The following is a 27,694-nucleotide window of genomic DNA, read 5'->3' on the forward strand; positions in this document are numbered from 1 at the left end:
TAAGGGTCAGGACCAACGTAAAAAATGGACTCCCTCTTTTCGAGACAGAATTAAGTGTAACAATGTTGTTCCTATCAGTAATAGATTTCAGGCCCTTACATCTCTGGAAGAACTGGATTGACTGTGGGATGATCTGGCTGGCAGTAGCGGGGGCCACTTTTGCGGAACCTTTGTCTGATCCATCAAACAACAATAATTGTATGGCAGGTAGTAGCGGGGAAGCACTCGTGGGAATTATTAATGAACAGTACAATACCAGATTTGGAGTGCGTGAAAGAGAAGATTCTGTTCACTCGGTCATACACTCATCTTTCCCTCCTAATGAGATAGACCCTGCCGTCTCTGATTCATATGATGCAGGAGTTGCAAGACCAGGCCTCGATCTCTTGTTTTGGAATGTGGCAGGTCTTCGCAGTAAGACTGAAAATACCGAATGGTTAGGCTTTATCAGAGCATTTTCTTGTTTGTGTCTCCATTAGACTTGATGTAGGGATCCCATGCATACAAAAGAATACAGGACATTCCATACTCCTGCAATCCCTTCCATTCACGGCAGGTCGAAAGGGGGGCTTTGTATTTATATTCCAAATAAGCTTGATGTGATAAAGGCGGTTAGGCTAACTCCAAATGTTTGCTATCAGGTGATTGTGTGTAAACTACAAAATTTATTACAGCTAGTCATTATACATGTTTACAATAACGCCCCTTTGGGTAAGATTCCAAACATAATTAGACAAATGCAGGATGATCTGGGACTAGTGTGTAACTCCACCAGGAGAGAGACTTTGATTGCATAGGGAGATGATTTTGAAACGCATTTATGCACACAACCGGCTGAGAAAGTTTGTGGCCTATATGCAGGGGATAACGATGCCCAAGTTCATTTTACTCACAATCATTATGGCAGCATACTGAATGAGACCATGTTCTGGTTTGATTTATCATTCTCAAATGAAACCTGTGGTAGCAATTTGCAATTTAAACCCACCTTCAATGGTAGATGCGCAAACACAACAATTGCTTTTATTTTAACATATAATAATTTCTCTCATAGCGCATCCAACCACCAGACTCATGACATTGTACTTAGTGACTACTATCCTCAAAGTATACATCTTGCCTTGCCTTCAGACAAAAAACAGTATAGGGGATGCATCGACAATCTTAGTAATATAGAATTGGGTTCCAGAAATGGGTATTCTCTACGTTGGTCTCAGATAGAACCAACAGGCTTTATGAAGCAGCTGTTTAGTGACCACGTTAAAGACTTTGAGATTTGCCTGGAGGATAACGTACACCCACAAGAATGTATCAGAGATTTTACCGCAATCACACACAGGATTAAAACGTTACTTAGCTCCAACGTGAAAGCGCCAGGAACCCCCCCCCCAAAAAAAAGGCTGGTTTGACTCCGAATGTACACGGGCTCATAAAAACCTCAAGAAGGCTCTACACAATTTAAAAAAGAAGCAAGAGTGAGATTTCCACACTTAGACAGGAGTATAAGAAGGCCGTTAAAAACAGAAAAACCTTATAAAAGAAGAGGCTTGGAACACTTTGTATGAAGCCAGCAATCAAAACAATAATGTTATATTCTAGAAGGTAGTAAACTCTCTGCTGCTGGGAGAAAGAGAATCTCCCAGCATAGAAATAGCCATTACAGAGGAGGAATGGATTGCCCATTTCTCCGAAATATATAACTCTAAAAAGGTGGCCCCAGATGCAGATATTTATAAAGGTGACTTTTTGACTATTACTCCACTGTTTAGCATAAATGAGGTCACCGAAGCCATTAATGCAAGCAAGAGTGGGAAAGCACCAGGTCCAGATGGCGTCACAGTGGACATATACATGTCTAATATTGTTCTTTGGGTCCCTTTATTGACACAGGTTCTTAGAGCATGTTGTTCCACAGGTTTTATTTCAACCTGGGCAGAGTCCATTATAGTACCAATATTTTTAAAAAGTGACCGTCATAACCTTGCTTGTTACAGACCAATCTTGCTTCTTAACACTCTTGCAAAGAAAGCTGGTCGGATTATTTTGAATAGATAACAGGAGTGGGCTGAAGCAAATAATATTCTATCAGACTTGCAATATGGTTTTCACACAGGGATAAGAACTGTGGAACAGGCTCTACAGCTCGATATTTTGATTGGTAGATACACTAAGGTCAATAAAGGTAATCTCTATATGATCTTTGTAGATTTGACCTCGCCATTTGGCTGTGTGATCCACAGCAAATTATGGTCCACTCCAACTCAACTGGGGGTAGATGAAACAATAGTCCACTTTATAAGGGAGTTGTACTCTGGAAGCAGAGCAAAGTTACGGTTGGGGTGTACCCCTTGATATTAATATAAATCAAGGGGTACGACAAGGCTGTGTATTAGCGCCTTTCCTCTTCTCATTATATATAAACAAACTCGAGTCAGTGCTAGTCAATTAATGTAAGGATCTACCTCAAATCGGCCACCGACCGATACCAGCTGTTATGTACGCTGACAATGCCATTCATATGGCAGGAACCCCATTAGCTTTGCAGATTCTTTTGGAAACTTTTGCTAATCACATGAAAGAAATAGGTCTTAGAGTTATTCGCTCTAAAACATATGTGATGAAATGTGGCACTAAGTCCACCAAAAACTGCCGCATTACAATAAAGGGAGAGAAAATAAATGTCACATCAACATTCTCGTACCTGGGAATCCCGCTTGACAAAGGTACCTGGTGCCAATGTATCAGTTCTAGGAAACTACAATTTATTAAAACCGCCATGGCTATAAAAACAGTTTCTAAATGTGTAAAGGATATGCTGTCAATTTATACTGCTAAATGCGCCTCTGTTGCAATGTATAGGGCTGGCTTATGGGGACATAAAAAGTGCAATGCATTGCAGATAGCAGAAAATGACTTTTTAAAGTCACTTTTAAATGTCCCAAAATCCACTTAATCTTTTGTGTGTCATTTAGAACTGGGGCTCACGCATATTGCAGATTTAATAAGGATACAACCAGTACTGTTATGGCACAAAGTTTGGTCTTCAGAATATGTGAGTCTGAACAGGGTAATTATAAAAGATTGTCAAACTTTAAATTCTTCATTGCGAATTCTTTGGTTGGAGTACATTAAGAACTTTTTTACGGACTTGGGCCACCCAGACTATTACGTTACACCAGATATAATGGGAATGCTGAGCAGGAAAGAACTTAAAATGGAATGCCTTATCCATCTGGCTGATCTAAGGTGGGCTATAGAAGCACAGAAAGCAAATGTTATGAGGAATCAATTGATGCAGATGATGGAAGGCATAGAACCCTATTTATAGTATGTTTTGAACCCCAGGCACCGTTTTGTTCTCATTTGCTTGAGATTAGAGACATTCCATCGACTAGCTAGTTTGCCTGTAATGAATGATTGGAGTGTTGGATTTAAGAACTGTCCCTGCGATTCAGTTTGGGTACAAAGCACAATACATACAGTTTTATTTTGTGAATTGTATATTAGCCAGAGAAAGAAATTCTTAATGCCACTTTTAAAATATTTACAAATATGTCAGTGTTGCCCTGCCTTTCTGTACCTACAAACTCTTCCATCAATTAAAATTTGCAATGGTATTGCAGTTTATTTATGCGCAGTATTGAAAGCCAGAAAGGGTTTTTAGATAACTTGATAGGTGTTTTATTAACAATCTTTGCAATGTCTTGAGGCTTTTTTAACAGTTTTTGTTTTACATATATGAGAATATGTTGCTGTGTTTTATCATTATTAATTGATGTATGCCACTTTTGGATCTTAATTTTAACTTAGTCATGTTAACTTTTTATTTGTTTATATGTGCTTTTATGGTTGCTGATAACAACTGAATAAAGTATTCATACTACTACTACTACACTTTTGGTGTAAGTTTACAATTTTTTTTAATCTATTTGCAAGCTACAAGTGTTTTATGACATGTAGTATCTTTACAACTGTTCTATCTTTTTATGTGTGCAGTTCTCAGCAGTCATAAAGATTCTACATGTAAGACTACACTCGTAGTTTGTGAATAGGAAAAAAATACTAAACTTTCATCAAAAGTGTAAGTTTAACTTTGTGATGGCTCAGCATGTTTGATGAAGCCATGAAAACTATAGGAAGGCCCAGCCACATTAGTCATTGTGGGACCTGTAATGGCTTATAAAAGTTACTGGAAGTGAAAGAGGTAAATGTAGTCAGCACCACAATCATTTCACACCTTCTCATTAAGTGCAGTTCACAATCGGTTTTGTGTTCACAACTTCTAATTAAGTACAAGTTCGGCACTCGTTCTTGTGCCTCGGATGACAGGAGGGTAGAGCACAACAAGGATTGTTGCTGAAGGGTCAGCCTCAACGAAACGTCAATTCCCACTATATATCCATGGTCACATGCTGAGCTGATCATGAACAAGAGAGTTTGGTAGGACTCAACCAACTCTTCAAAGCTGCTGGGAAGACTTCTTCAATTATTTCCATTAAATTCTAAACTTGCTAATTGCAGCCTGTAAGAACTAAATCCATGTTGACGTAATGCAAAGTGAGAGAGGCATTCTGGTACAAATTGCACCATTGTACATGACTGTTCACAGGAAGGGATGAAGGTTTAATGGTTAAAGGTATTTTTATATTCACATTGATATACATACAGTATGGTATTAGGCACAGTGGTAGGTAACAACTATCATACAATATACATTTTTATGTAATGCATTTAGCTAACAACAGATTACACTAATGAAGAGGTAAGAAGTAGATGATCTACTCACTGATTCCTTGAAAAAGTTCCTCAATGTTAGTGGCATTCTTAGCACTAGTTTCCACAACAATAGCACTTATAGATTCTGCGTATTCTCTGGCATCTTTCATTGTCACTTCCCTGAAAAAGTGGAAACACACAAAATATAGTGGATGATAAATTGCAACATTTTCTATGATCATTATTGTCCTGATTTAGTGGTGGACAGATTAAAAGCAGTCAGGGTGGCATAGGACTTTACGTATGCCACCCTGCCTTTATTCCGCCTGCCACATTTAGAGTTCATTGCCCACACTGCAGGGAACTCTATGGGTTTGTATGAACCTCTTTCGTAGCTGGTCATACTAAGCCATTCATAAGTTTGGTGTGCATCCATCTGTGGTGACAGATACTTACACAAACGTTTAAAAAGTTTTTACTTTTCCCAAAAAACTTCCAAAACTGGAGTTTAGTTTTGGAAAGGTAAACACTAATGACCACAGCACCTTGGTGGTTGACTCCCACAGTGTTGGAGTCATTTTTTATTTACTGTCCTTTTCTGGCAGTGATGGACAGTAAAAAAAAAAGCCATCTGAGTGCCGACTATAAATAGGGAGAACTGGCAGAAGGGTTACCTCTGATGACCCATGCTCCCTCAGGTTGTCGGCAGAAGGTTCACACCGACAGAGTAAGTTTTACTCTGTCGGCATACACCTGGTGGTCCACAGTACTCAAAACTAGGTGGGCAGTTCAAAAGGTTAGCAGACAGGGTACTTCATTGCTGTTGTAAAGGAGTACCCTGTCTGCCAAACTCTAAATTGTGTCCTAAATGTTTTCTTATGTAGAAAGGTATTATCACTTGTTTCCGGTAGTGTATCATCTTAATTCAATGTTGCAATAAGTAAGCATCATTTTGTCAACAGTTGACCAATTGAAACAGTAATACTAATTCATGCCTGATCCATTTTGTTCTATGAAACTCTGTTTAAGTTCAATTATATTTATAAGACTTAATTGCAATATGATTTAGCATATTTGAAAAATAACAAACAAAGGGGCAAGCATTCTCTTCCTTGTTCAGTCTAAACAGATTGCCTTTGCTCTCAGGGTGTGAATACAATCATTAATGTATTGTAATCCCACCCTGAACACAGGGCCAGATGTCCGAGGTTGTAAAAAAAGGTTGGAAATTTACAACAAGTTGTTTTGCGACCAGCATCTATTTTTGCGATCCATCCTCTGTACTAATATGTTATTTCACAAAATTCCAAATCAAAATGTGTCAAGGTCCAACCTGCTTAATTAATATTCATTAGGTAGGTTGCAAATTGCTACTCACTCCAATTTGCAACCTCATAATCACAGTCACGGGGATGGTGGCATGCAAGTTGCAAAACACCGTCATCCCTCTTACTGAGTTTAAAAAAAGAAAACTTTTTTTAAAGCAGACAGATTTCCTTAAAAGAAATGGTGCTGTTTTAAAAAAAAGTGAAAATGTTTATTTTTGTAACAATTTAGTGAGAGGCTGCAGTGGTGTTCTGGACCACTCTTTTCTTCTCTTCAGAGCTTCACCCACAATCACAGAGGAGGGGTGCAAAAGAGACTCCATCTTTTTTGTGAATAAGTTACCACTCCAACTTGGGAGTGAGTCACAAACAATTGATATGTCAATTACTAGTTTGCGTTTGGAAGGGATACCCAAAACATGCCCCTTCCAAATAATGAATCTGTGTTCAGTCACAATCCCATTTTAGGAATCAGTAAAGTTTTACTGATTCCTAAAATGGATTTTGTACACGGTCAAACACCTTTTTTGCAGTTGAAAACTCCAAATTGCAGTGCTTGCAGCAGTAAAAAGGTTTTGTACATTTGGCCCTATGTTTATACCAATCTTGTGTCTACTGTTACAATTGTGCCACAGAAGTTTCTCAAAGAGACAAATTTAATGCACAGAAAGAACCCTAGCTTGCAGGGAAAGTTGTGGGGAGTGATCTGTAAATAGTATCTCCAACCTCCTCACTCATCCCCGCCTTCATTGCAACTTTGAATGACGTGAAGTTGTCCAATTTCACCCTTTACTGTGTTGCCCCAGAAGACTAGTCTGTGGAGCATTTTCTTGTCACGGCTATCTGTCTCCCCACTGCACATTAATGCTCTGTCTTTGATCAGGAAACTGGGTGGTTTGTGATACCTTTGAGGTGTTAGGGAACTATTGTTTATGCTTTGTGTTTCTTTGTACGTCCCTTGTGAGCTTACTCAATACCTGGTCTGTACCATGTTGTACTTTGCACATGCATGTAAATATACTGGGACTGGTGTTCTGCATCGATCATCACTGTCTGTTGACCCATACTGTACACAGGTGTGGGAGGGGAATGCAGTTAGACAGAAACAAGAATTGCATCTGTCTTATGAGGGCACGTATCCACCAAGTGCTACAATGTTAACTGACTCATGCTCACTTCCATGTTCCTCTATTTTCCCAATCGGAAGGGAATACTCAATTCATTCTGTCACAAGCCTATATCTCATACCTTCTCATTGAACTGACTACACAGGAAAGTTATTTTAAGTATTTACACAGGTCTTTCACCTTGCCTGCTGCTGAATTATTACAGAAAGAGGACACTTTTGCTTTTGACACATTGGTTCCATTCCCCTTTTGCTCAATTTTGTCAATATTGTTCTTATGGGCGCTTATTTCTAACTCCTTTATTATGTGAATTTCATTTAGACCTGTCTGTTATTTAAATATCTGTGCTGTTGTAGGGACAAAGGACTACATCTTCTAAGATTAGAATCAGTCATTTCTAACATATGACACTCATTTGAGTTTCATTTACGATTCCTTGTGGGTCACAATTTGTGACCCATTAGAAATCACAGCCACCACAGGTAAGGTGGCCTGCTGGAATCAACAGACCAGCTGTGATTGCTTTTAAGGGAAACAGGATGTGTTAAAAAAGAAAACAAATTAACAATGAAGTTTCATTTTTTAAAGTAGGCAGTGGTCTGTGGGACCACTGCCTGCTCTTGAAACTATTTGTTTCCCATTCTCAAAGGGGAAGGTGTTCCTTAAGGGCTCCTTCCCATTTGTGAATGGGTTACCACCTCCTTCAAGGAGTCGGTAAAATATTAATATTTTGCAATTGTAATTTAGTTGCGAAACATTCATACATTCCATTCAGATTCGGTATTTGGGAGGGAAGCCCTAAACACGCCCCTTCCAGACACTGAATCACTAAAACCAAAATTGGGATCCTTGAACAAATTACCGAATCGCAATTATTTAGGCTTTGTAGATACTATAAAGCATTTTGAGGATACAAACGGCCCGAATATGCAAATTGGGCCATTTGCGCCCTCAAAGTTCTTCATACACCGAGCCCAAAGTTATCTCTATTGGGGAGTAAAATAGCTTTCTCTTGATAATCATTTCTGAACAGGCTATCACGCTTCCACCCACAGTGGTGTTGTATCACCTATGCAAAATTTCATACAATAATGGAAGGAGCTTTCCTGAAAGGATGACCATGCAGGAGTCCGTACTCAGTTTACCGATGGAAATCTTAGGAAATTAGACCATTTTTGCAGTACCAGTCACCTGGAGGAGTGTCTGCAACTTGCAAGGAGCATCAAATGGGAAGTATGGCAGTGAATCTGTGGAATTTGGCAATTGACAAAAGGCACAAAACTTGATCATCTTCATGTACCTCATTGTTGCTAATTGGTGATGCCATGTGTGGGAGAAAGTGGTACACAAAGATGACTGTGTGAGCTTTCCAATCCAAGATGAAGTTGTCTCTTTTCTTGTGATGTCAGTGTGCTTTTGAATCATATATAAAGCAGATTTATCGAGTAAATGATGTGCAGCAATGCATTCTTTGCCTTAACTTCTAGTGTGTTCACCGCCCGCTTCTACTATGTTGGTCCCTGATTATTTCTACTTTGCAGTTGGATTTCCAATTAGTTATGCTACTGAATATTCTGGTTTGGGAAGGTAAGTTTCTATAGGTACGAAAAGTTTCACTATATAAAACTCCACATTTATGTACCTTAATGATATATATATATCTTCAAGGGGCGTAGATGTGGAGTTAAGAATAGTAAATCTATTCTTATCTATTTGCTCTTGCCTTCTGGATATTTTGGTTCTCAATTTTTTTGATACAATATTCTGTCCACACTCTATTTGTGTTTCCCATATTCTGTCAGCGATCCATCAGGGAGAGTTTGGCGCCCGATTGAACTAATTCTGCATTATTCTTCATCTTCAATCAAGAGCAACACAATTCCCAAAGAGGTTATTTGTCTTTGTGTCTTTTTCTTCCAAAGTGGATCTTCCTAAGGAGACCCCCCAACACCTTTCATATGAACTATTAAGTGCAAAGGGGTGCCGTGGTTACTGGGAGAAGTCACCCTTACTTTAGGCAATCACAAAGAAAACTTGACAGATCTTTACAAGTCTAATCCTTGACCCTACATGCTACTGTTCTTGCAAAGATTGGATACTTTTCCCAAAAATCACTCAAAAACAATCTGCATTTTCACCAGAGATTTCATGTTCTGACCTAGACCTCTAGTTTTAAACCAGTGAGGTTTCTTGAGCTATTACCAGACATTTAATTCTGCGCAACTCTCATAAGTTGTATGTTCATGTAAATTATCAAGAACAATTTGTTACACTTACACAAAGGTACAAATGGTACACATTATCTTGTAATCTAGATGATGACACCAGTTTACTATTGTTCTATACTGGATTAAAGGATGAATTAGAGGGTGATTTTGGCCAAAATGGACTGATACTCAACCTGTGTTTTCTCCTCAAAGTGATGATTGGAAAGGATCAAAGCTGACAAGTTCCCGGGGACAGGAAGGGAGAAAAGTCAACATATAGACTTCCAAAACTCTGAACTGCTCAAGGACCCATAATCTCCCCTACAGCAAATGGATATCAGAACCAGCGAGTAGCATAACAAAACTTTAGACCCCCACTGTAAAGTATATGAAGAGGGCCCGCCGCCCCATCCCGAGACCCAGTCATGGACCTGGTTAGCGTACTGCATTGGGGGTCTGGAGCTTCGGGGGGGGATAGGGGCACACCATACAGGCTGCAGGGGCTAATTTCACACCACTTGAACCTGCCACACTTCTCTAACCTTTGAAGAAAGAGAATAATGAAACCTTATGTACCTATTGTGGAGTGGAAGGGCATAGGAAAGGAGGCCAAAATTGACTTTTCTTCCACTTATCACTCTCAGTCTGATAGCCACTTAGACAGAGTAAACCAATGTCTCAGTAGACGAACACCAGAGCAGCATCCCATGGCATGAATTTGTCCAGAATTCAAACATGTATACTTTCCCCAGCATGACACCATTCTTTTACAATGCATACACAACAGATTTTCATGCTCTAGTTCACGGTGTAGAGAATCCTGTTACCAAGAACCACATTACATGCAAGGTATTCGACTAATGGATGAATAACGAGAGGTAGTCAGCGGAGTCTGTGAAGTGTGTGCAAGAAAACCAGTGTTCTACAAAAAACAATCCCACCAGGCACATTTGATATGTGGTCACTTCACAATCTTTAAAAAAAAAAAAGAAAAAAAAGGGAACATATCCCAACCAAATTCATCATGCTTTGGCCTTCCCACATGGGCACGCCTGAACAGAGACATGCGCAACAGCACTAACCTGGAGGAATGCTACTTTTTTGGCAGTTTCCATATAAAAAGAGAGAATACTTTTCTTAACATTTGATTAAAAGCAGACAGAAGTCATTCTTAAATCCATATGGACAACCTGCCCAATCAGACAAACATAGTAACTGCTGAGAAAGACCTCCTAAAACTTTGTTCAGTGCCGGGGATCAAAAAACATAATCAATTAAACAGGGAGGATGATTTAAGATATTGGACTTGTGACTCCTAGAAACAACCACTCCGAATGGCAGTTTATATGTAAGGGATTGTTGGAATTGGCTTATTTTGCATTCACCCCAAACTTTTTGCCTTCCTTTGCTGAACATGTCTTTGTTGGCTGTTAGGACTCCATGCTTTTTCCCTGCTAACCAGTGGTAAAGTGCACATGTTCTCACTTTTAAGCATTGTATACATGGAACAATCCTGATTGGTTCATTTAATTTACTTGTAAGTCCCTAGTATACAGTACTACTTGTACCCAGGGCCTGTAAATTAATTGATAATAGTTGAGCTGCAGCACTAATGGTGACACCCGCTACAGCAGTCTTGTACAATATGCCTTTATGCTTGCCAGTGCAGCCTGTGTGTGCAGTTTAAACTGGCATTGCAACCTAGCAAAATAAACTTTTTGCCAAGCCTAAATCTTCCTTCTTAATACTTAGAAGTCACTCCTAAGATAGGACCTACACGCTCGAAGGGCAGGGTGCATTGTATGTAAAAAAGTAGGACGTGTACTTAGCGATTTACATATCCTAGGAGAGAAAAACATCTAAATGTGTTGTTCACTATTGTAAGGCCTATCTCTCCCATTGACTAACACTGGGTTACGTTATTACATTAAATACGTGTTAACTTTGGATTTGGAGAGGATACAGATATGATGTTTACACTCAAATGGTTGTAATTTAAAATGCTTTTTAGAGATAAAGTTGATTTTCAGTCACAATCCTGAAAATCCTACTTTTAGAAAGTTAACAGTTTTTGCCAGTGTCTTGGGTCACATGGCTGCGAATGACTCTCTTGCTGTGGGATGTGTATTCCTCCCAACACATCATGTGCAACAGCCATCTAAAAGCCTGCTGAGAGGGTACTTGTAATCTCCAGGGCTGTTTGCAGCACTGCCCTGGTGGATTAAGATTGCCAGCACCGCCAGGTTATCGGCTGATGAAAAAGGGGCGGTACCTGCGGTCCAACCATGGTGCGTTCGCCACAATCATAATGTGGAGGCCGGACTGCCGCATTGGCAGTGGTCCGACCGACATCATGAATCTGGCGGACTGGTAATGAGGGCCTTTAATCTACAGCTAAAGAGAGAAAAACATTAAAGGGGGGGAAGAAGGAGAAAAAGAAAGATGGAAAAACTGTCAAAGGAAGTCATCAGGGATGAAAAAGATCTTGCCAGGGTGTGATAAAGAGCCATGTAAGTTTCTGGTGGTGGATTAAAGGCACATAAAGTGGAATCAACACATCATAACCTTTGTATTTGACACCTCAAGTTTCGATAACGTCACCTACAGCTTCTGAGCAAAGGTTTGGTCCCAAACACTTATACATTTACATCTTAAGCACTGGTTTGAGGACAGTATTTCGATGAGTACTGTATCTTGAAAGTGAGTTAATTGTTCTATCAACATCCCCTTTGGAGCTACTTTATCTTTATGACTAAGAAGTCACAAGAACTGAGATGATTACAGAATCCTAAATAAGATCACTATACCGGATAGTTATCCATTAACACTGATCAAAATATATTTGAGTCAGTAAGGGGAGCACAAGGGCTCACTAGGCAGGACTAGGTTCTTAACATCTACTGAGAATAAAGTACGGTCATGATTAGAAGACTTCCTTGTGTACACCCTATGACCACTTTAAATAGCCGGTTATACTCTTTGTTTTGACTAATGCACCTTATATTTTAAAAGGTTCAAGGATGGGGTTTTTCACTGACATTTTGAACCTCAATGTGATGGTCTATTTGAATGATATATTATTTGGTTCAAAGCCTTTGAAAGAGTATTGTTGCCATGTGTTTCAGGAGTTGCAGCAATTACAACAAAATAAATGAACCTGTAAACCGGCAATTGGTTGTTTGAAGTGAATTATTTAGGATTTATCCTAAAATGTGAGCTTTTGCTATAAATCCTGGAAAGATAGTAGGATGAGTCCTGAGCTAAGTATTACTGTTCATGTGATCTCTCGAGTTTTAACACACATTGTTGCTAATAGTAAGAAGTCATAAAAAGTTGGCAATCTGCTGTGAAATGATGACGGAGCAAGCAGATCATCGTAGACACTTTGAGCCACGTTTTACAGTTGGGGACACAATGTGTGATTGTCATCTCATTTGTTGCCATTGCAAGGATGTTATCCTAAACTTAGTCCCTGTTTTTGGATCCTCTTCTTTATCCCAACAAAATATGAAATTAAAGTTGCCTTCCTCCAGGCACATAAACTCAGTTTCTGTGTATCCCAGGTAAAACCTTTGGCTTCAGATTACTTTTAGTGTATGGCACTGCCTCACACCACCATATTGTCAATTTCCTGCCTCAACGAATATTTAGAGCATGGGGAATGGGTTTTCTTTGTTTCACAATGCATGGGGACACTTTGTAAGGTGTGTTGTTTGCTCATTTGCTTCTTTGTTCAGTCCTGTGATTTATTTCCCCTTTTTCATGACCTTGTAAGGATGTTCTGGAACTCTGCTGTTTTCTGCTCTCATGTTTCTACTTGAATACCTGTCGCCTCTACCCTAAATTTGAGGTACAAGCCGGTGGAGCAGAGTGTCAATATTTCTTCCAGCTACGTTGCATCCAGCGTTACCAAACTCCTATTGGCCATTTCTAGTGCCTTTGCCCTTTCGTATAATTTGATGGTATTCTCTAAGAGGACACTCTGTAGCACTGTGTAACTACTCTAAGGTTGCAAATTGGTGACCAAGAGAAACTGTCCCATATTCAAGTTCCAGAACTACGGATGTATGAAATAACCACTACAACCAGCACTTGAGAACCTGGTATGTTACTGGTGATAATGATCCTCATCCTCCCTTTCTCAGCCCTTGAAGGAGCAAGGGGAATAGATCTACATCTGTCTATGGTTCTCAGAAAACATCAGAGAACAGTAGTTCTCCATGGTTTCAATAGGAACTAAATGTATGCAATCTCCTTAACACTCAAACAGGTTTTGCCTCTTCAGAGCTCCCTTTCATACAGGAAGTGGAGGCACATCATATTTAATGGTAAGTTGAGGGGCTATCATGAAAAAGACAGGTTGTGGGAGAATGAAGGGAACAGGCTCCATTGCAAATCCACCAATCTCCACCAAATAAGAGCTGCGGGCAGATAAAGGAGGAAATGTCAGCACTCAGGTTATTCTTGAGTTGAATGGACATTGGGAAGAGAAACACACTGGAAGTTGATAGATCTTCTGACAGGGGTTCAAGTTGGTGCACATCTCTCTCACTCAAAGGAGTTTAGAGAATGCACATTCCACTGGCACAGCTATTCTAGCTATATTACCAAATGCAGACCATTAGATAGAGTAATAAATAGGAATGTACCACAACAGAAAGCAATCCCCAGTCCCACCTAATTCACCTGATGCTCTACAGAAGACAGCGGTTAACAAACCCAAAACGTACACAAAGACCTTTACTGAGCTTAGGAGCACAGGAGACAGTGAGGTGGCCAGAGTGAAGCTCAGAATATGAAGGTCCATGTTGGGAGCATTAGCCCTTTACAAAGTATGAAGTGCAGAAAACGTTAAATACAGTGACCAAGCTCAAAGTACGGGAACCATACAACCAAACACTTATGAGGCAACTTGTTCCTCCTGCTACGTGACTGCCTAATATTGTCCTGGATTCATTCCTTCTGTTGTTCTGATTGGCTGCCAATCTCTGACTTACTGGCAGGCCCAGCTACTGGATTTCAGACCCATTTGCCACTGTCCAGTTTTCCACAGTTTCAATGCTCTTGGAATCAGAATTTTATTCTGTGTACTTACTGATGTTTCCCCGGAGTTTGTTCTGATCTTATTCGTCATCATGACAAGTCATGGTAGGGATTGAGAGGTGTCTGTTGCATCAGTCTTTGTTCCAAATACCAGGTAAGAGACTTCTCTCAAAACTCCATTAGAGACGATATTAGGTTTCACATTGCATCCTGGTCTTGTAAGAGAATCTAGATAGGTCAGGACATAGATATGGTGTGATGGCGGAGAACACACTGTGTGCAGGCAGTGGTTGAGAGATTTGGTCTAGAGGGCTCTTGGAGATGTGCTCACCCATCCAACATCGAGTGCTCACACTTTTGACGTATGCACATTGTATACAATGACTGATTTGGTCATTATGAACAGGAGAATATTTTCTCTACCAGAGAGTGCCCACCATGTAGCCACGTTTCTGTCAGACCATTCCCCTGCTTTTTGTATGTTGAAGTAAGGGAGGAGGGAGTCAAAAGAGAGTGGTCACTGGAAGTTGAATGGTCTCTTGATGGACCTGGTTGTCAGGAGAGCCACAATTGAGCAGTTCTATGTTAGATTATCAGGGGCAAATATTGTTGTGCAAAAATGACATGGCTAATATACCAGAATTCAATGAAGGTACATACTTATAACAAAGTGTAATTTTTACATTTTTGACTCCACATCCACGTCCTTTGAAGATATACATTGTCAAGGTATATTTATGTGGAGTTACGTTCAATTAAATAGAGTCCATCTAAATACACCTAAATACATTTACCTTCAAGGTACTTCTGTAGTAAATATTTTGGCAACAATATTTTGTAGGACAATATTTCTTCCACAATATTCTGGTAGTATACCAGATGAACAAAATAAAGTGCCCCTTCTGCATACTTACATGAGGTCATTTGTAATGCAGTCGTTTAGGTAGCCCTGAGAGCTATGGTGTGGGGCCACATCTTGGAAGAAAGGGTACATACTGAAGAAGACTTTTCCCGAACCTTCAATCATGAAGGAGGTTAAGCTGTGATAAATGCACACACAGTCAAAGAATCTGTGGAGGAAAGCATTAGCTCTACCACGGGCAAATGCAGATATTGAAGTTGATGAAAGCCTACTAGTTGGGATGTATGCTTAGCTTTCGTTATGTTATGTCAATGATAGATTGGTGCTTGCATACAGTAAACTTATTGATTGCACTGTCACATGCCTCTTTATTTATTTTGTTAAAAAGCTACTCTTGCTTCTATTGTGCTGCTGTTGAGGCATTGTCCTGCCATTTGAATTTGCTATCTCATTTTCCGTAGAGTTTAATTACTCAAGGCTTTGTATTGGACGGTGTATTCCTTGTAATGTTTCCAAAATTATTGTGAGCACTGCATTTCCTCTGGTAATGTGCTTATTGGAGCGGCTGTTACTAAATCATGTCTTTGTTGTAGTTTGCAAATCTGGATTGTTTGTAACTATATCTGATCATAATACTTGTAGTTGTGCAGAACAAGCACTTGCATATGCTTTGTGGAGCACGTTATGTTGTGGACGTTCCCCATGTTTTCGTTGTAAGACATCTTGGGATGGATTTGCAAAGATTTATTGAGATTTTGGTATGAGTGGGTGTGACTTTACTCTTGCAGTGCTCCAGGCTTAGTAATACAAAGCAAAATCTTTGTGAATTGCCTTCTTCAGTCAGTAGTAAGCCAGCAGTACTAAAAGAATATGGTAAAGCAAAATCACTGTAAATTGACCCCTTCTGTTTACCTACACTTTTGGCTATGTGTCTTCAATCAGCTATTTGATCACTCGTTTCCCACATTGCATTCCAATGGAAAAATGCTCGTTTTACGTCTACTGGATTTGTGTTTTAAAAAAAATATTTTATACTTGTTAATTTGAGCCCTAGATTTGTGCCAGATAAAAATAAAAAATATGTTTCTACTGTTTTCAGAGGTTACGTTTTGCATTTGTCATGTAGTTATACTTCATTCTAGTTGTGGTTTGGACTCTACCAACTTAGGTAGATAAGAGAAGAACTGATCTTTCTTTCATGGGTTGCAACAGTGATTCTTGCAAAGGATGTAGCTCCCAGGACTTCTGGAGGACGTTATGCACACACTACACTACAGCAGGCATGTTTTTGATGATTCTGTGCTCAGAAATACTGTTCTGCTTTAAACCTTGGGAGTGTTCACATTTCAGCAGCGCATAATGAAAGGGCAGAAAGGTGTCTAGCCGCAGAACATAGTTAGTCTTAAAATGATTTTGCTGTGAGAAGCAGTGAATTATCATGGTAGAGCTGCTGGCTTATTACAGAATTTCAGAACTAAATCGGGAGTAGGCCAGGAGGTAGTTCAGGGCTACTTCAGGAGTACTACAATAATAAGTCACCTCTACTCACAGCAATATATTTGTGAATCGGGGCCACAATTCTTTACTGTTTTAATGAAAAACTTGCTCAAGTTGAGTCTCAAGAATAAAAGTTACTTATTCCATTTCATAACTGTTTGAACGTTGGGGGCCTCTTGGTAGTCTTTTCAACATGTATTTTATGCCTGTAACTTAAAGTTATAGTGGACTCATGCCATGTAGGGTTTTATGCATTATGCATGACACCACCGTAAATTTGACTGTTGCAAAGATGAAAAGCCGTTAAAAGTTTTTATAAATAGTTTTAGAGACTTGCATGACTTTCAGCTGCAAGAATATTTAGAAACATGCAATTTGCGAGCATCTTTCAGTCAGTCTCTGAACCCAAACTCTGCACAGAGACATGGGTTGATTTAACCAATATATAGGCGAGACCCAGCCATCCTGATATGGGGTTTTCTCTTCGGTAACAAACGTTTTAGCTTCCTCTTACACCATCATCACATGCAGAAGTTTCATGGCTGAGATAAAACACATGACAGGAAGGGCATGACCGTTAATAAAGCTGTGTGCAGACTACATTAGCATTCCATAGCCATGAAAGATCTTTAGGAACAGAGACAGTGATGTGATTGTGCGCAATCTGACAGGGGAAGCCTCTGACGGGTGGGTGTGAGTAAATGTATGGACAGCCATCTTAGAAGAGGGGGGCTGTACAGTAACATGTCCCCAGTACATTACAGGCAATAAAGCAGATGACGAGATGGCATAAGAATACATGGTCCCAAAGTCATTCCAAAATTATATGGATTGCCAACTACATTACGCACTTTGTAAAAATCTAAGCATCTGTGGCAAATTCAGCTTCTGCAATGGCATACTGAAATTGGATTGTTACACTCGTATCATAATTGATCTCAACGGAAAGTACCGTAAAATGAAAATGGGAAACATCCCAGGACATTTTTTCAGAATTTAGAAATCTGATTTATACTCTTTGTAGGTCTGGCATTAGCCAAGACCTTTTGAGTTTACTAAAGATGTATATATAATATTCTTACTTATAAGGGTTTTCAGTCAGTCCCCTTCATCCATTGGTCTCTAATTGAGTCATTCGCATTTTCTATTCACCCACCACACCATACAGAATAGGGCAATGGGTCAGTCCACTTAAGCCAATGGCTAACGTCTTAGTGTGTGACAGTGTTTTGTCCTTTCACAAGGAGCACATCCACAAACAAAGTAGTTTGTTAAGTGTCAGAAACTACTATGGCAATGTTTGCGTTTTTGAGACCAAATGATTTTTTTTTCACTTTTAGTCAATGATTTTTTATACTTGAGGCCCAGCAGTTTTTTGCAAAAAACAAAATTAAAAAAGTATGCTTGTATCAAATGTAGATACTATTGTTCATGATTAAATAATTTGGAGATGTGATGTGCTATTTATCAATGTAACATTTTCCGTGTTTGATATCAAAATATTGCTTTCACCATTAATCCCTTAGCAAACATTTTAATTTATTTTTTCTTTGATCACAAAGTTTTAACTCAAGTCATAGTGGATTTAACTGGTATTAAATATGTGAACTTCAGGAACAGGAAAATAACACTATGGCCAATAAAAATAAAATTTGCTAACTGAATCTTTAAGACAGATGTACAAACACATTTTCTGGTCACAAACCCAGCTAGTCAGTAAATTGCTTGTATTACAACAAGAAAATGTGTTTTTTGAAATGTACTAAACCCATTCAGCAATTCGGTAGCATGGTACTGAATTGCAAAATGGGCTGAGGTACCGTTAAGAAACTCTATGTGAAAAGGGGCGTGTTTAAGGCATCCCTTCCAAAGAGCAATTCCTTATGGTATGTATTAATGGTTTGTGACCGAAACCATTAGGAATCGCTATTTGAAAAGGGGAGCCTTTAAGGCATCCCTTCATAACAGCGATCCATTATTGCATGTATTAATGTTTTGTGACTGAAATTTCGTCACAAAACAATATTTTACCAACTACTGAAAGGTAGTGCTACCCGTCCCATACGGGCTCCTTCCCCTTTCTGAATAGGCAGTGTTTTAGGATTCTTACCATGGGAGTAAGACTGCTTGATTAAGGGCAGCCGCACCACTGTGTGTGGGTGACTGAGCCAGCCCACACCAACTGGAAGCTGTCGGCCTGAACTTTTGGTTGGCTAGAAGCACCTCACCCAAACCTAGAAAGCAAAGGTGATTTGTGGCAGCCTAAACATGACACTCTGACTCCTCAGGGAAGTTGTAGTGGACAGATCATACCCCTTTCTCTCAGTTTTACAACGTTTTATACATGCACAGGCAGACAAAGAGATGCAGGATATGTTTCAATTTAATTATTGAAGCAACTGCATTCTATGATAAAAGCCATGAGCTGCAGTTATTATGAAGATGAAGCATAATACAGTGATGATTGTGACCATTAGAGTAAAACATATAAACAGTCCCAACATCCTTACATAATCATGAGTCTAAGAATTCCTACCTACACACTAGCATCTAACATGAGAACATAGCAGTGTTAGCCCTTTTGCCCATAGTAGTCTATGGAAGGAGTACCTGACCCCATACCTGGAAAAAGCAAGGGTCTGCCTGTTGTTCTGCTGGCAGTCCTCCTTAATTGGCTGAAATGTCCCCTCTCTCCTTCTTCTGCCTGTGTGGTGTTTATATACCAAAACGTGTAGTGTTCTGAGAATAGGCCTGACTTGATAATATATTTATGGTGAGAAGGTTGACTCCATAACTCTTAGACCGGCAATCCCCAGCGTGCAAGGGACAGATAAATATTGAACACGAACAAGCATGTTTTCTAAGAAAAATGTTTCTGATTAAATATAGAACAACAAGCTAAAAATGAGCTGTGCTAAAATGTAATAAAACAACGAAAAGCAAATAAAATGTGTTGGCTTCTTAAAGGAACAGACTTTGGGCATAGAGCTTAAAGTATGGGTACCCAACCTCGGAACTAAAAGGAACCATGGGTCCATGGGATCACTGCATACTCTCAAAAAACTGTTTTAAAACCTTTTAAAAAAAGCAGAACCTGTTTCCTTTAAGGAAAATGGACAGCATTTAAAAAAAAAACTTTATTTAAAAGCAATAACAGGCATAGTGGTCTGTTGACCATAGGAGGTCATCTCTGTGATGGCAGCAAATCGTAGTGGAATGCAGTTTGCAACCTATTTGTATTTTGTGAACTGACCTATTAGTACATAGGTCAGTTAGCAAAATACCATAAATTAGCAAAAAGTTGGTGTAAATATAGTGATCCGTTTTTGTGAATCCTATCTTAGTACATCTGTTCCATTGTTCTTTGTGAGTTGCAAACACATATATTTATAACAAATATACATTAATAGCTCTAATACAATAAAAGGTGTATTAATCACTACACATTTACTACCTCCTGTAAGAACCTGGCATTAAATCCAATTACTAGAGACAATAAGCACACACATGTTCACCACATGGTATAAGGCAGAGTTACTGGGCAGCAAATGAATGAAGTGCCTCAACAGATATTAAATGGGATAGAAACAAGTAATCCTTGTGGAACAGACACCTATACAGCATCAGGGACCTGTACTGAAGAAGTGACGCAAAATGTACTGGTACTTTCCTAGGAATGTTCTAAAAAAACATTTGTTGAACTCAAGGGAATGTTGTCTGATGTGAAATATCAAGGTGCAGTTCCAAGGGATGAACAATGAACTGTGTAATGAAAACAATAGCTTACCTTGTGTCTGAAAGATCACACTTGTTGCCTGCAATGGCCATTACAATGTTTTCAGGGCCATGTTCCTTCAATTCTTTCACCCACTTTTTCAATGTATGGAAAGAGTCCTAGATAAAAGGCAGGACAAACATCATGCTCCCACAAAAATAACTCATAAGTTGTATGTTTATTTAAAAGGTGACTGTTCCTGTTGAAATAACATGTGAAATTAGATCAAAAGAGTACAGAATGTAAAACTCGGTGGTGGATGCCATATCTGCAAGATGATTATCACATTATTGCATTATAAGACTGTCACATTCGTATTAATTGTTATGATACACACATTTATATATCACCTTTTAACTTTGTTTAGTAACTAAATTAGCAATGGTTAGTGCTGGTTAAAGTGAAAGTAAGACCAGCTTGGTGTAACTAAAGATCTTATTAGTATGTTAAGCTACGATGAGTGTTCTGAAGAATTTTGTTTTGTTGATTTCTGTGGTGGGCTGCCCACAGTTTATAGTCTGTCTATACAGGTTGTTTTATAATAAATGTATCTGAATGGTTCTAAGGTATATACCAGTGTGGTGTTTAGTTCCTTGTAAAGTTTAATTCATATTTCACCCACCCATTACTTGTTCCAGATATCAGAAATTCCTGTCATGTGTGGCTTTTCAGGTATGTCAGTCAGGTTCTCTCTTGCCACACTGTGGATTCATAGTTAAAATTCTTAGCAGTTTGTAGACCACCTAGCTCTTTAGCCACATTGTTAAAGTCAACTTTGTGGGAGGAAGAGTATGTTAGCTAAGAGTATTCTGAATTTGGTTGTTTTTAAATGACATAAAAGTCAAGAGAAGTAATTACTTTATTCGGTGTGGAGAACCATCAAAGCATAAAAAAGTAAACATTTGCAGATAAAAATATTCAGATCAAAAAATTTAAAACAATGTTGCATTGATGTATTCACAAACAATAGTCATATTAGGAGTTGAAAACAGCTCAGTCCAGAGTTGCTAATGTTGGAGTGTGACTTTATAATCAATATTAACATGAAAAGCTTGCAATGAAATGTCTAATGAAACCGCATAAAATGTGTTAATGTAATACTAATGCACACGTTTGAAATGTGCCCACGGGGAGTGGCCACCAATGTATACGATGATTTATGAAACTGACTAATAATGAATTAATAATGTACTCATGTATGATTTGTATTAACGTATCCTAATTAAGAGTTATGTATTAAGGTTTTGCTAAATTACTCACTAGGCTTTAGTTAGCAAGGGTCTGGGCCTAGCTGCCTGGTCTCATATTACCTGTGTTTTTCTAACATGCAATGTACTGCCTTCCTAAAGGACATGAAGCTGTACTTTTCCAGAAGCTAGAGATGTGTGTAGCTGTAGTAAATTCTTTCTCATGGGACCCGACTTGCTCAAGGAGACATTCTTGCCGAGTGCAACAGTGTAATTCGCAACAGGTGCAAGGTCGCCTAGACTAGGAGAAGACAATGGAACCACTGACTGGAGCGACAAGTGTAACATTTCTTACCTGACATTCTACCCGTTGAAGACGTCAATCACAGGAGCCAATTAATTGCATGAGAACTGTTTTAGGTGAAGATTCTAGTAAGGTGTGTGACGTATTATGGACAGAGATAACGATGCACCAAATATTGCCCAATGGGAAATTAGAGACTTGTTCGGCAACTTTGATATAACAACGTGACCCAAGGAGAAATCAGCCATTACCGGACAGTCCACCAACCCATTACTTTGCCATGCTTGGCCCTTCTGAAAGACTTTGTCTTATACCTCAAACCATCCCCACCTTACCCCTGCCGTACATGCACTTCTCCTCCTTATGAGGGAAGAGCTTTTTGCTATACCTTGCTGAGTCTTACCTGCTTATCCTGGCTGATGGCGAACCAACTGATGTCCTGAGGACGAAGACTGACACTGCATGCTGCCCCATTTGGATGGGTAACTATCTGATGATAAATTGTAATTGTCTGTTTGCCTTTTCTTTCTAGTTACCAACTGCTCTTTTGATAGAGGCCATAGTTAGATGTTTTCCAAATTCATGTTGCTAAATTGTTTTGCATGAAGCCCAACATGCTGATGCTAATTAGAGGTTAGTTAAGGAGTTCACTAATATCGGGTGCAAATAGACAAATGACTGAATCCTCGCTTTGTTAAATAATGTATTAATGATACTCTGCTAAAGTTGATTCATGTTGACGTCGTGCTTTGTTCTAATGTTCATGACCTATGCTTTGATATGTCTTAGTCGATTTGCCATATTGTAGTGTTGTTGATGTGCTTACTGATATTGAGACTAATAAATATGCTAGTAGATTGTAACAAATAGGGAAACAATATCCTAAAACTTACTAGATTTGTGTGGTTATTCATGGCTGAAAGGTCATGGTGTGATTCACTCTTATTATATGTTATTGATTAATTTGATTGATTAGTTATTGCAAATATTGATTAGGTTAATTGATCTATTGATTGAAATGCTAAACGGATATCTCGTTCTGGGAAGTCCCCAAACGCGGTCAAAAGATTCATTGACCTAAAACGAGTCCCCTTGTAAGTTAAATTAACAAGGTTTGAACGCGTTATCACTAATATATCAGTCCAATGAAATGCATGCAAATTTAATTTCTGATAGTGCAGCATTCAGGAGTGAAAAGGGTGCAGAATGCAAGAAGCAACAGAACTTTATTTATAGAAAAACATGAAAGTGCAATAGGCTTTTAAAAACATCCTCAAAATAAAATTATTTGTCAAAAAGAGGGAAAAGGTCAATATAAACTTGTATAATATTCATTAGAACATTCCAAGCCATAAGCACACATACAGTATACACTTATAGCTAATGCTGGAGTAATAATGTCCAGGAACGGTTCAAAAGATGGGGTGATCTTAAGTTCAAATAACTGGTCGGATAGAGGCCCATTGGTCTTGCTCACAACATATTGTTCCAATACATAGGTCCAAAAACAAGATTTTAAATCACTGGCATCAGCTTTACAAATAGTATTGGGTTCATCCCATAGACTTTGGAGTCCCAACTTCTGAAACCAACTGAATACATATGTATACCAGTGAACCTCTCTAGCATTGTTCATGCCTGCAAGTTTCCTAAGGAAATCCCTGTATTCCTTTAACTCCGGTGTGGCCAAAAGACAGACCCAGTATGCTAATGGTTTTATTGTTATCAGATTAAAAATTTGTTTGATACACAAGTTAAAAAAAAGCGAGGTTAGAGGGGTACTGGGCGGACATGCTAAAAGTGATCTCACAAAGGTGTTCTCTGCAGTGGCCAATTGCTGGGTATCAGCAAACCCAAGACCTCTAAAGAGTGCCGCGCTCTGAGGTTTTGTGTGATAGACCTACAATGCAGGAGACAACAAGGGGAATCGCATTTTCCTATGTAGCCAGAGAATTACTTTGTATCAATGCTGGATAAGGAGAGAGCTTTTAATAAGGTGAGGTTCGCACCTGAGTTTATCTGATGTCCTAATGCCCAGGTAATCAATGCTCTCGACTCTTTTAAGGAATTAATTTCCAGGTCTTACTGTACAATTCTCGGTAACCCAAGGCCAGAACACAATAAACTGAGTTTTAGTTGTGTTAATTTCAAAGCCTCTAGATTTACAGAACTCCATGAATGTATTAATTAGAACCTGTAATACCATTGGAGTCTTAGAGATGAGGAGTGAATCATGAGCATAAAGCAGGATGGGCTTGTTGTTTAAGACAGGCAAATCATTCTGGCAGTTCAAAAGTACCTGCGCCACATCATTTAGATACAGGGTGAACAGGGTAGGAGTGAGGATGCACTCCTGGCATACACCTCGCAGGATTGGAATATGGTCTGTAAATTCCCTTTTTACTATCCCAACGAACCTGGGCATAATTCTCTACATGCAACTTAGCTATGAGTTTGATCAAGTTCTCCAGAATACCCATCTCAAGCTGAGCTTTCCACAGGCTTTCTCTGGGAACAAGATCAAACACAGCCCTGAGATCCAGAATGGCCACATCCAATTTTTGTTTCTTTAACAGTGCGTATATCCAGTATAGAAGGGGCATCCTAAAGACATGGTCTGAAGTACTGGTTGTTGGTTGAAAACTGGCCTGGAGAGGGGACAGGACATGTTTTTCGATTGTCTATAAGGCTTATAGGCCTCTAGCTGGATGGAATACAAGGGTTGCCCTTCTTATAGAGAGGAATTATCTCTGCTCCCCTTCAGGAATCCAGAATATTCCTCCCGGCCGATATAGCATTGGCAGGAGGTTGACATAGCAAGTCCATATTTGGGATTCAGATTTAGGCAAGTCACCAAGAATTTCATCAGGACAAGGTGCTTTTGCTGACTTATGGAGATATAAAGCATTAGCAGTATCTTCAAGAGTAAATTGTGCTACATCTATTGTCTCAGCTTATGCTACTACCCCATCACCATTAGACGTGGTCAACTCAGAGCTTGGGAGAGGGTCCCCAGGAGGAGACAGCTTGGACAAATTGATAATCCAGCACTCTGACAGAATATGATGGTGGTACGTTCTAGTGTTGTTGCTACTGCCATGTGACAATATTCACCAACAAGATCTATTATCCTTTAGTTTGACCGGAAGAAGTAAATCTTGCTAGATTTTGTCATCCCAGCTTTTCTTGGCGTTTTCAAGAGAAGATTTGTAGTTCCCCCTAGTCTCTTTAATCTCAGCCCAAAAAACGCTTTTGACAGCTGCTTTTAATCTTGTTTTGGCCATTTTACTTTCAAGGTTAAACCATGTGGCCTACTTCGCCGGAGCAGGCTGCCTATTGCTAGTTTTCTTGTAAAAGATGGCTTGCCACATGGTAAAAAAACTGTTTATGAATTTGTAGAAATGGTATGGTAGTAGTAGAAACACTTTCAAAGTCAGAAAGAAAGGTCACAAGTGGGTCATGTATCTCTGTGTACAATTTGGGATTAGACATTACATGCAGCCAGGTGACTCTTCTCTGATTCATCTCAGCTTCAGCTGAGTCCCAAAAAAATAAAAAGAAAAAGAAAAGGGGGCAGGGTAAGGTTACCCTAACCCCCTAGATTTTGTCCTGGGGTCTACCTGGGACCCAGCCATGTTAAAAAAGCATAGTTTTTAATTCACAGCAAAATTTGCAAATATCGTCAAGTATTTATTTTTTAAAGTGTGGTCTCCCGCATTTGCTTTTAATTTTTCCCTCTGGGTGGGCCAGATCATTATTTTATTTATTAAGAAGGGAGCGCATGGGGCCACCCTTCTAGGGCTGTTAAAAGCCCAGCATACCACCACCTCCCCGGGGTGTGTTTCAGAAGTATGCAGGGGTGCCATGTGGATTCCCTCCTGGCCCCCAGGACCACCACCTCCATGTGGCAAGAAATAAGAAATTAATAGGTGGGCCCCGTGGAACCCCCAGGGCTCAGGGACCACCCCCTCCCCAGGGCTACATTTCTTTAAAATGCAGGGGACCACATGGACCCCCCCATGCCCCTAGGACCACCACCTCCCCCAGGCAAGAAACAAAAAAGGACTATGGGGATCCATAACTCCACTCCTCCCAGGCCCCGGAGACCACCACCTCCCCGGGGCTACATTATTCAACATTTGCGGGGAGGTGTACCGTCCCCACCTCCTGGGCCTCGCGCATCACTAAATGTAAGTAGTTGTTGGGGGAGCCGCACAGACTAAACAAGCCCCAGGGATCGAAACCTCCCTTGAGCTACAATGAGAAATAACAATGGGGTCTGCGTGGACCCCCTGGGCCCTGAGGCCTGCCACCTCCCTCAAGCTACAATATATGACCCTGCGGACTGCCACCACCCAGGACGGGCTCCTGCTACCTCCCAAGGTGCCCACCCTTGGGACGTAGCTGTGTGCTTTTGCTTGGCGTGAGCTGTCAAGCAAAAGCAAAATATAACTCTGCTTCCAGCAAACAGGTGCTGTGAAAATGTTCCCACTTGTGGAAGCAGAATTTTCATCTCTTTCTCTGCCCATTACCAAGTGGGCAGGAAAGGAGATGAAACCATTGCTTTTGAACACAGGGAACTGCATATTCAGCAGCTACCTGCATGGGGGAGCAATGTTGGCTCCCTCAGGAGGTGGGGAGCCAGATGGGACCACAGGGAGCCTTGAGGCGTCCCCCTCCATCCCTTCTATGTACAAAGAAGTACTTACTTCTGTAAAGTACAAATCATCCAAATGTGTTTCCTCTGCAGTTCCACCATGTAAAGTTATCTGATAGAGACGCATGAGAGGCATGACGAATAATCATATTGGCAAAGTTATAGACACACAAGGAAACTGAAGATATCACCTTGGCATCCTTTAGGCAGCTGTAGTGTAGGAGATGCACTATACATTTAACAAAAGAGATAGCACTCTCTAATTAGCTAGTAGAAAGTACTCCAACTGGGTAGCCAGGATGTTGAAAACACTGGCCTCTTTTGACATAAATATGCAGAGCAGTATGCTCTTTTCAAAGAAAATAAATCTCAATGGAAACCATTTACAGATATAAACAAAGCAGGTGCCCAAGTTGAAGCTCCACTTCTGTGAAGTATTAATCATCCTAACTTTGTGCGTATATGGCCAAAGCAAAGCAAGTGTGTTTTATCTGCATTTCCACTGCAAAATGTTATGAGCAAACTTTTCTTGAGCTCAATCTCTCATGAAGTGACTGTGATGTGTGGGTTCTTTCCTGTCATCTGCTGCTGAGACCAGCTATTGTGTTATCCTTTTTCCAAGGAAGATGGACAGCTTACTAAAAGGACCTGCTGAATACGTTTCCTACCGATTTTGGAGACACATTCTTGACGAACAGAAATAAAATCACATCTCCACCAAACAAAGAAGCACTTTATGAGTGCTGTGGTGTAGGCTGCAGAGCCTAGGCACAGGCCAGGCTCTGTGGCCAACCCCCGCCATGCCATGAGTGGCATGGGATTGGGTTATTATAGGGGGTTGGCCACAGGGTATAGCCGCAGGCCAAGCCCTTGGGCCAACCACTCCCACGCAAATGTGAGCCTAACTATACCGTCCCTGTAACCTTTGGTCTTTTAAGTGAATATCTATATATTTACTAATATCAATATATATCTATATTATTATTTTTTTAAT

At 39.8% G+C, this 27,694-nt stretch overlaps 1 protein-coding gene across 2 annotated transcripts in view; it reads right to left on the bottom strand.

The window, feature by feature from the left end:
- Window positions 1–27,694, bottom strand: part of RAB31 (RAB31, member RAS oncogene family) — a 327,089-nt gene that overhangs the window by 37,902 nt on the left and 261,493 nt on the right. For both annotated transcript variants that reach the window (XM_069216539.1, XM_069216531.1), the window contains exons 5-6: window positions 20,565–20,671; window positions 4,787–4,896 (exon numbers count right to left, since the gene is read on the bottom strand). In XM_069216539.1, the coding sequence (XP_069072640.1) occupies window positions 4,787–4,896; window positions 20,565–20,671 (217 nt within the window). The remainder of the gene's footprint in view (window positions 1–4,786; window positions 4,897–20,564; window positions 20,672–27,694) is intronic.

Source organism: Pleurodeles waltl, chromosome 2_1 (assembly GCF_031143425.1).
Source record: "Pleurodeles waltl isolate 20211129_DDA chromosome 2_1, aPleWal1.hap1.20221129, whole genome shotgun sequence".
NCBI classification, from domain to species: Eukaryota; Metazoa; Chordata; class Amphibia; order Caudata; family Salamandridae; genus Pleurodeles; species Pleurodeles waltl.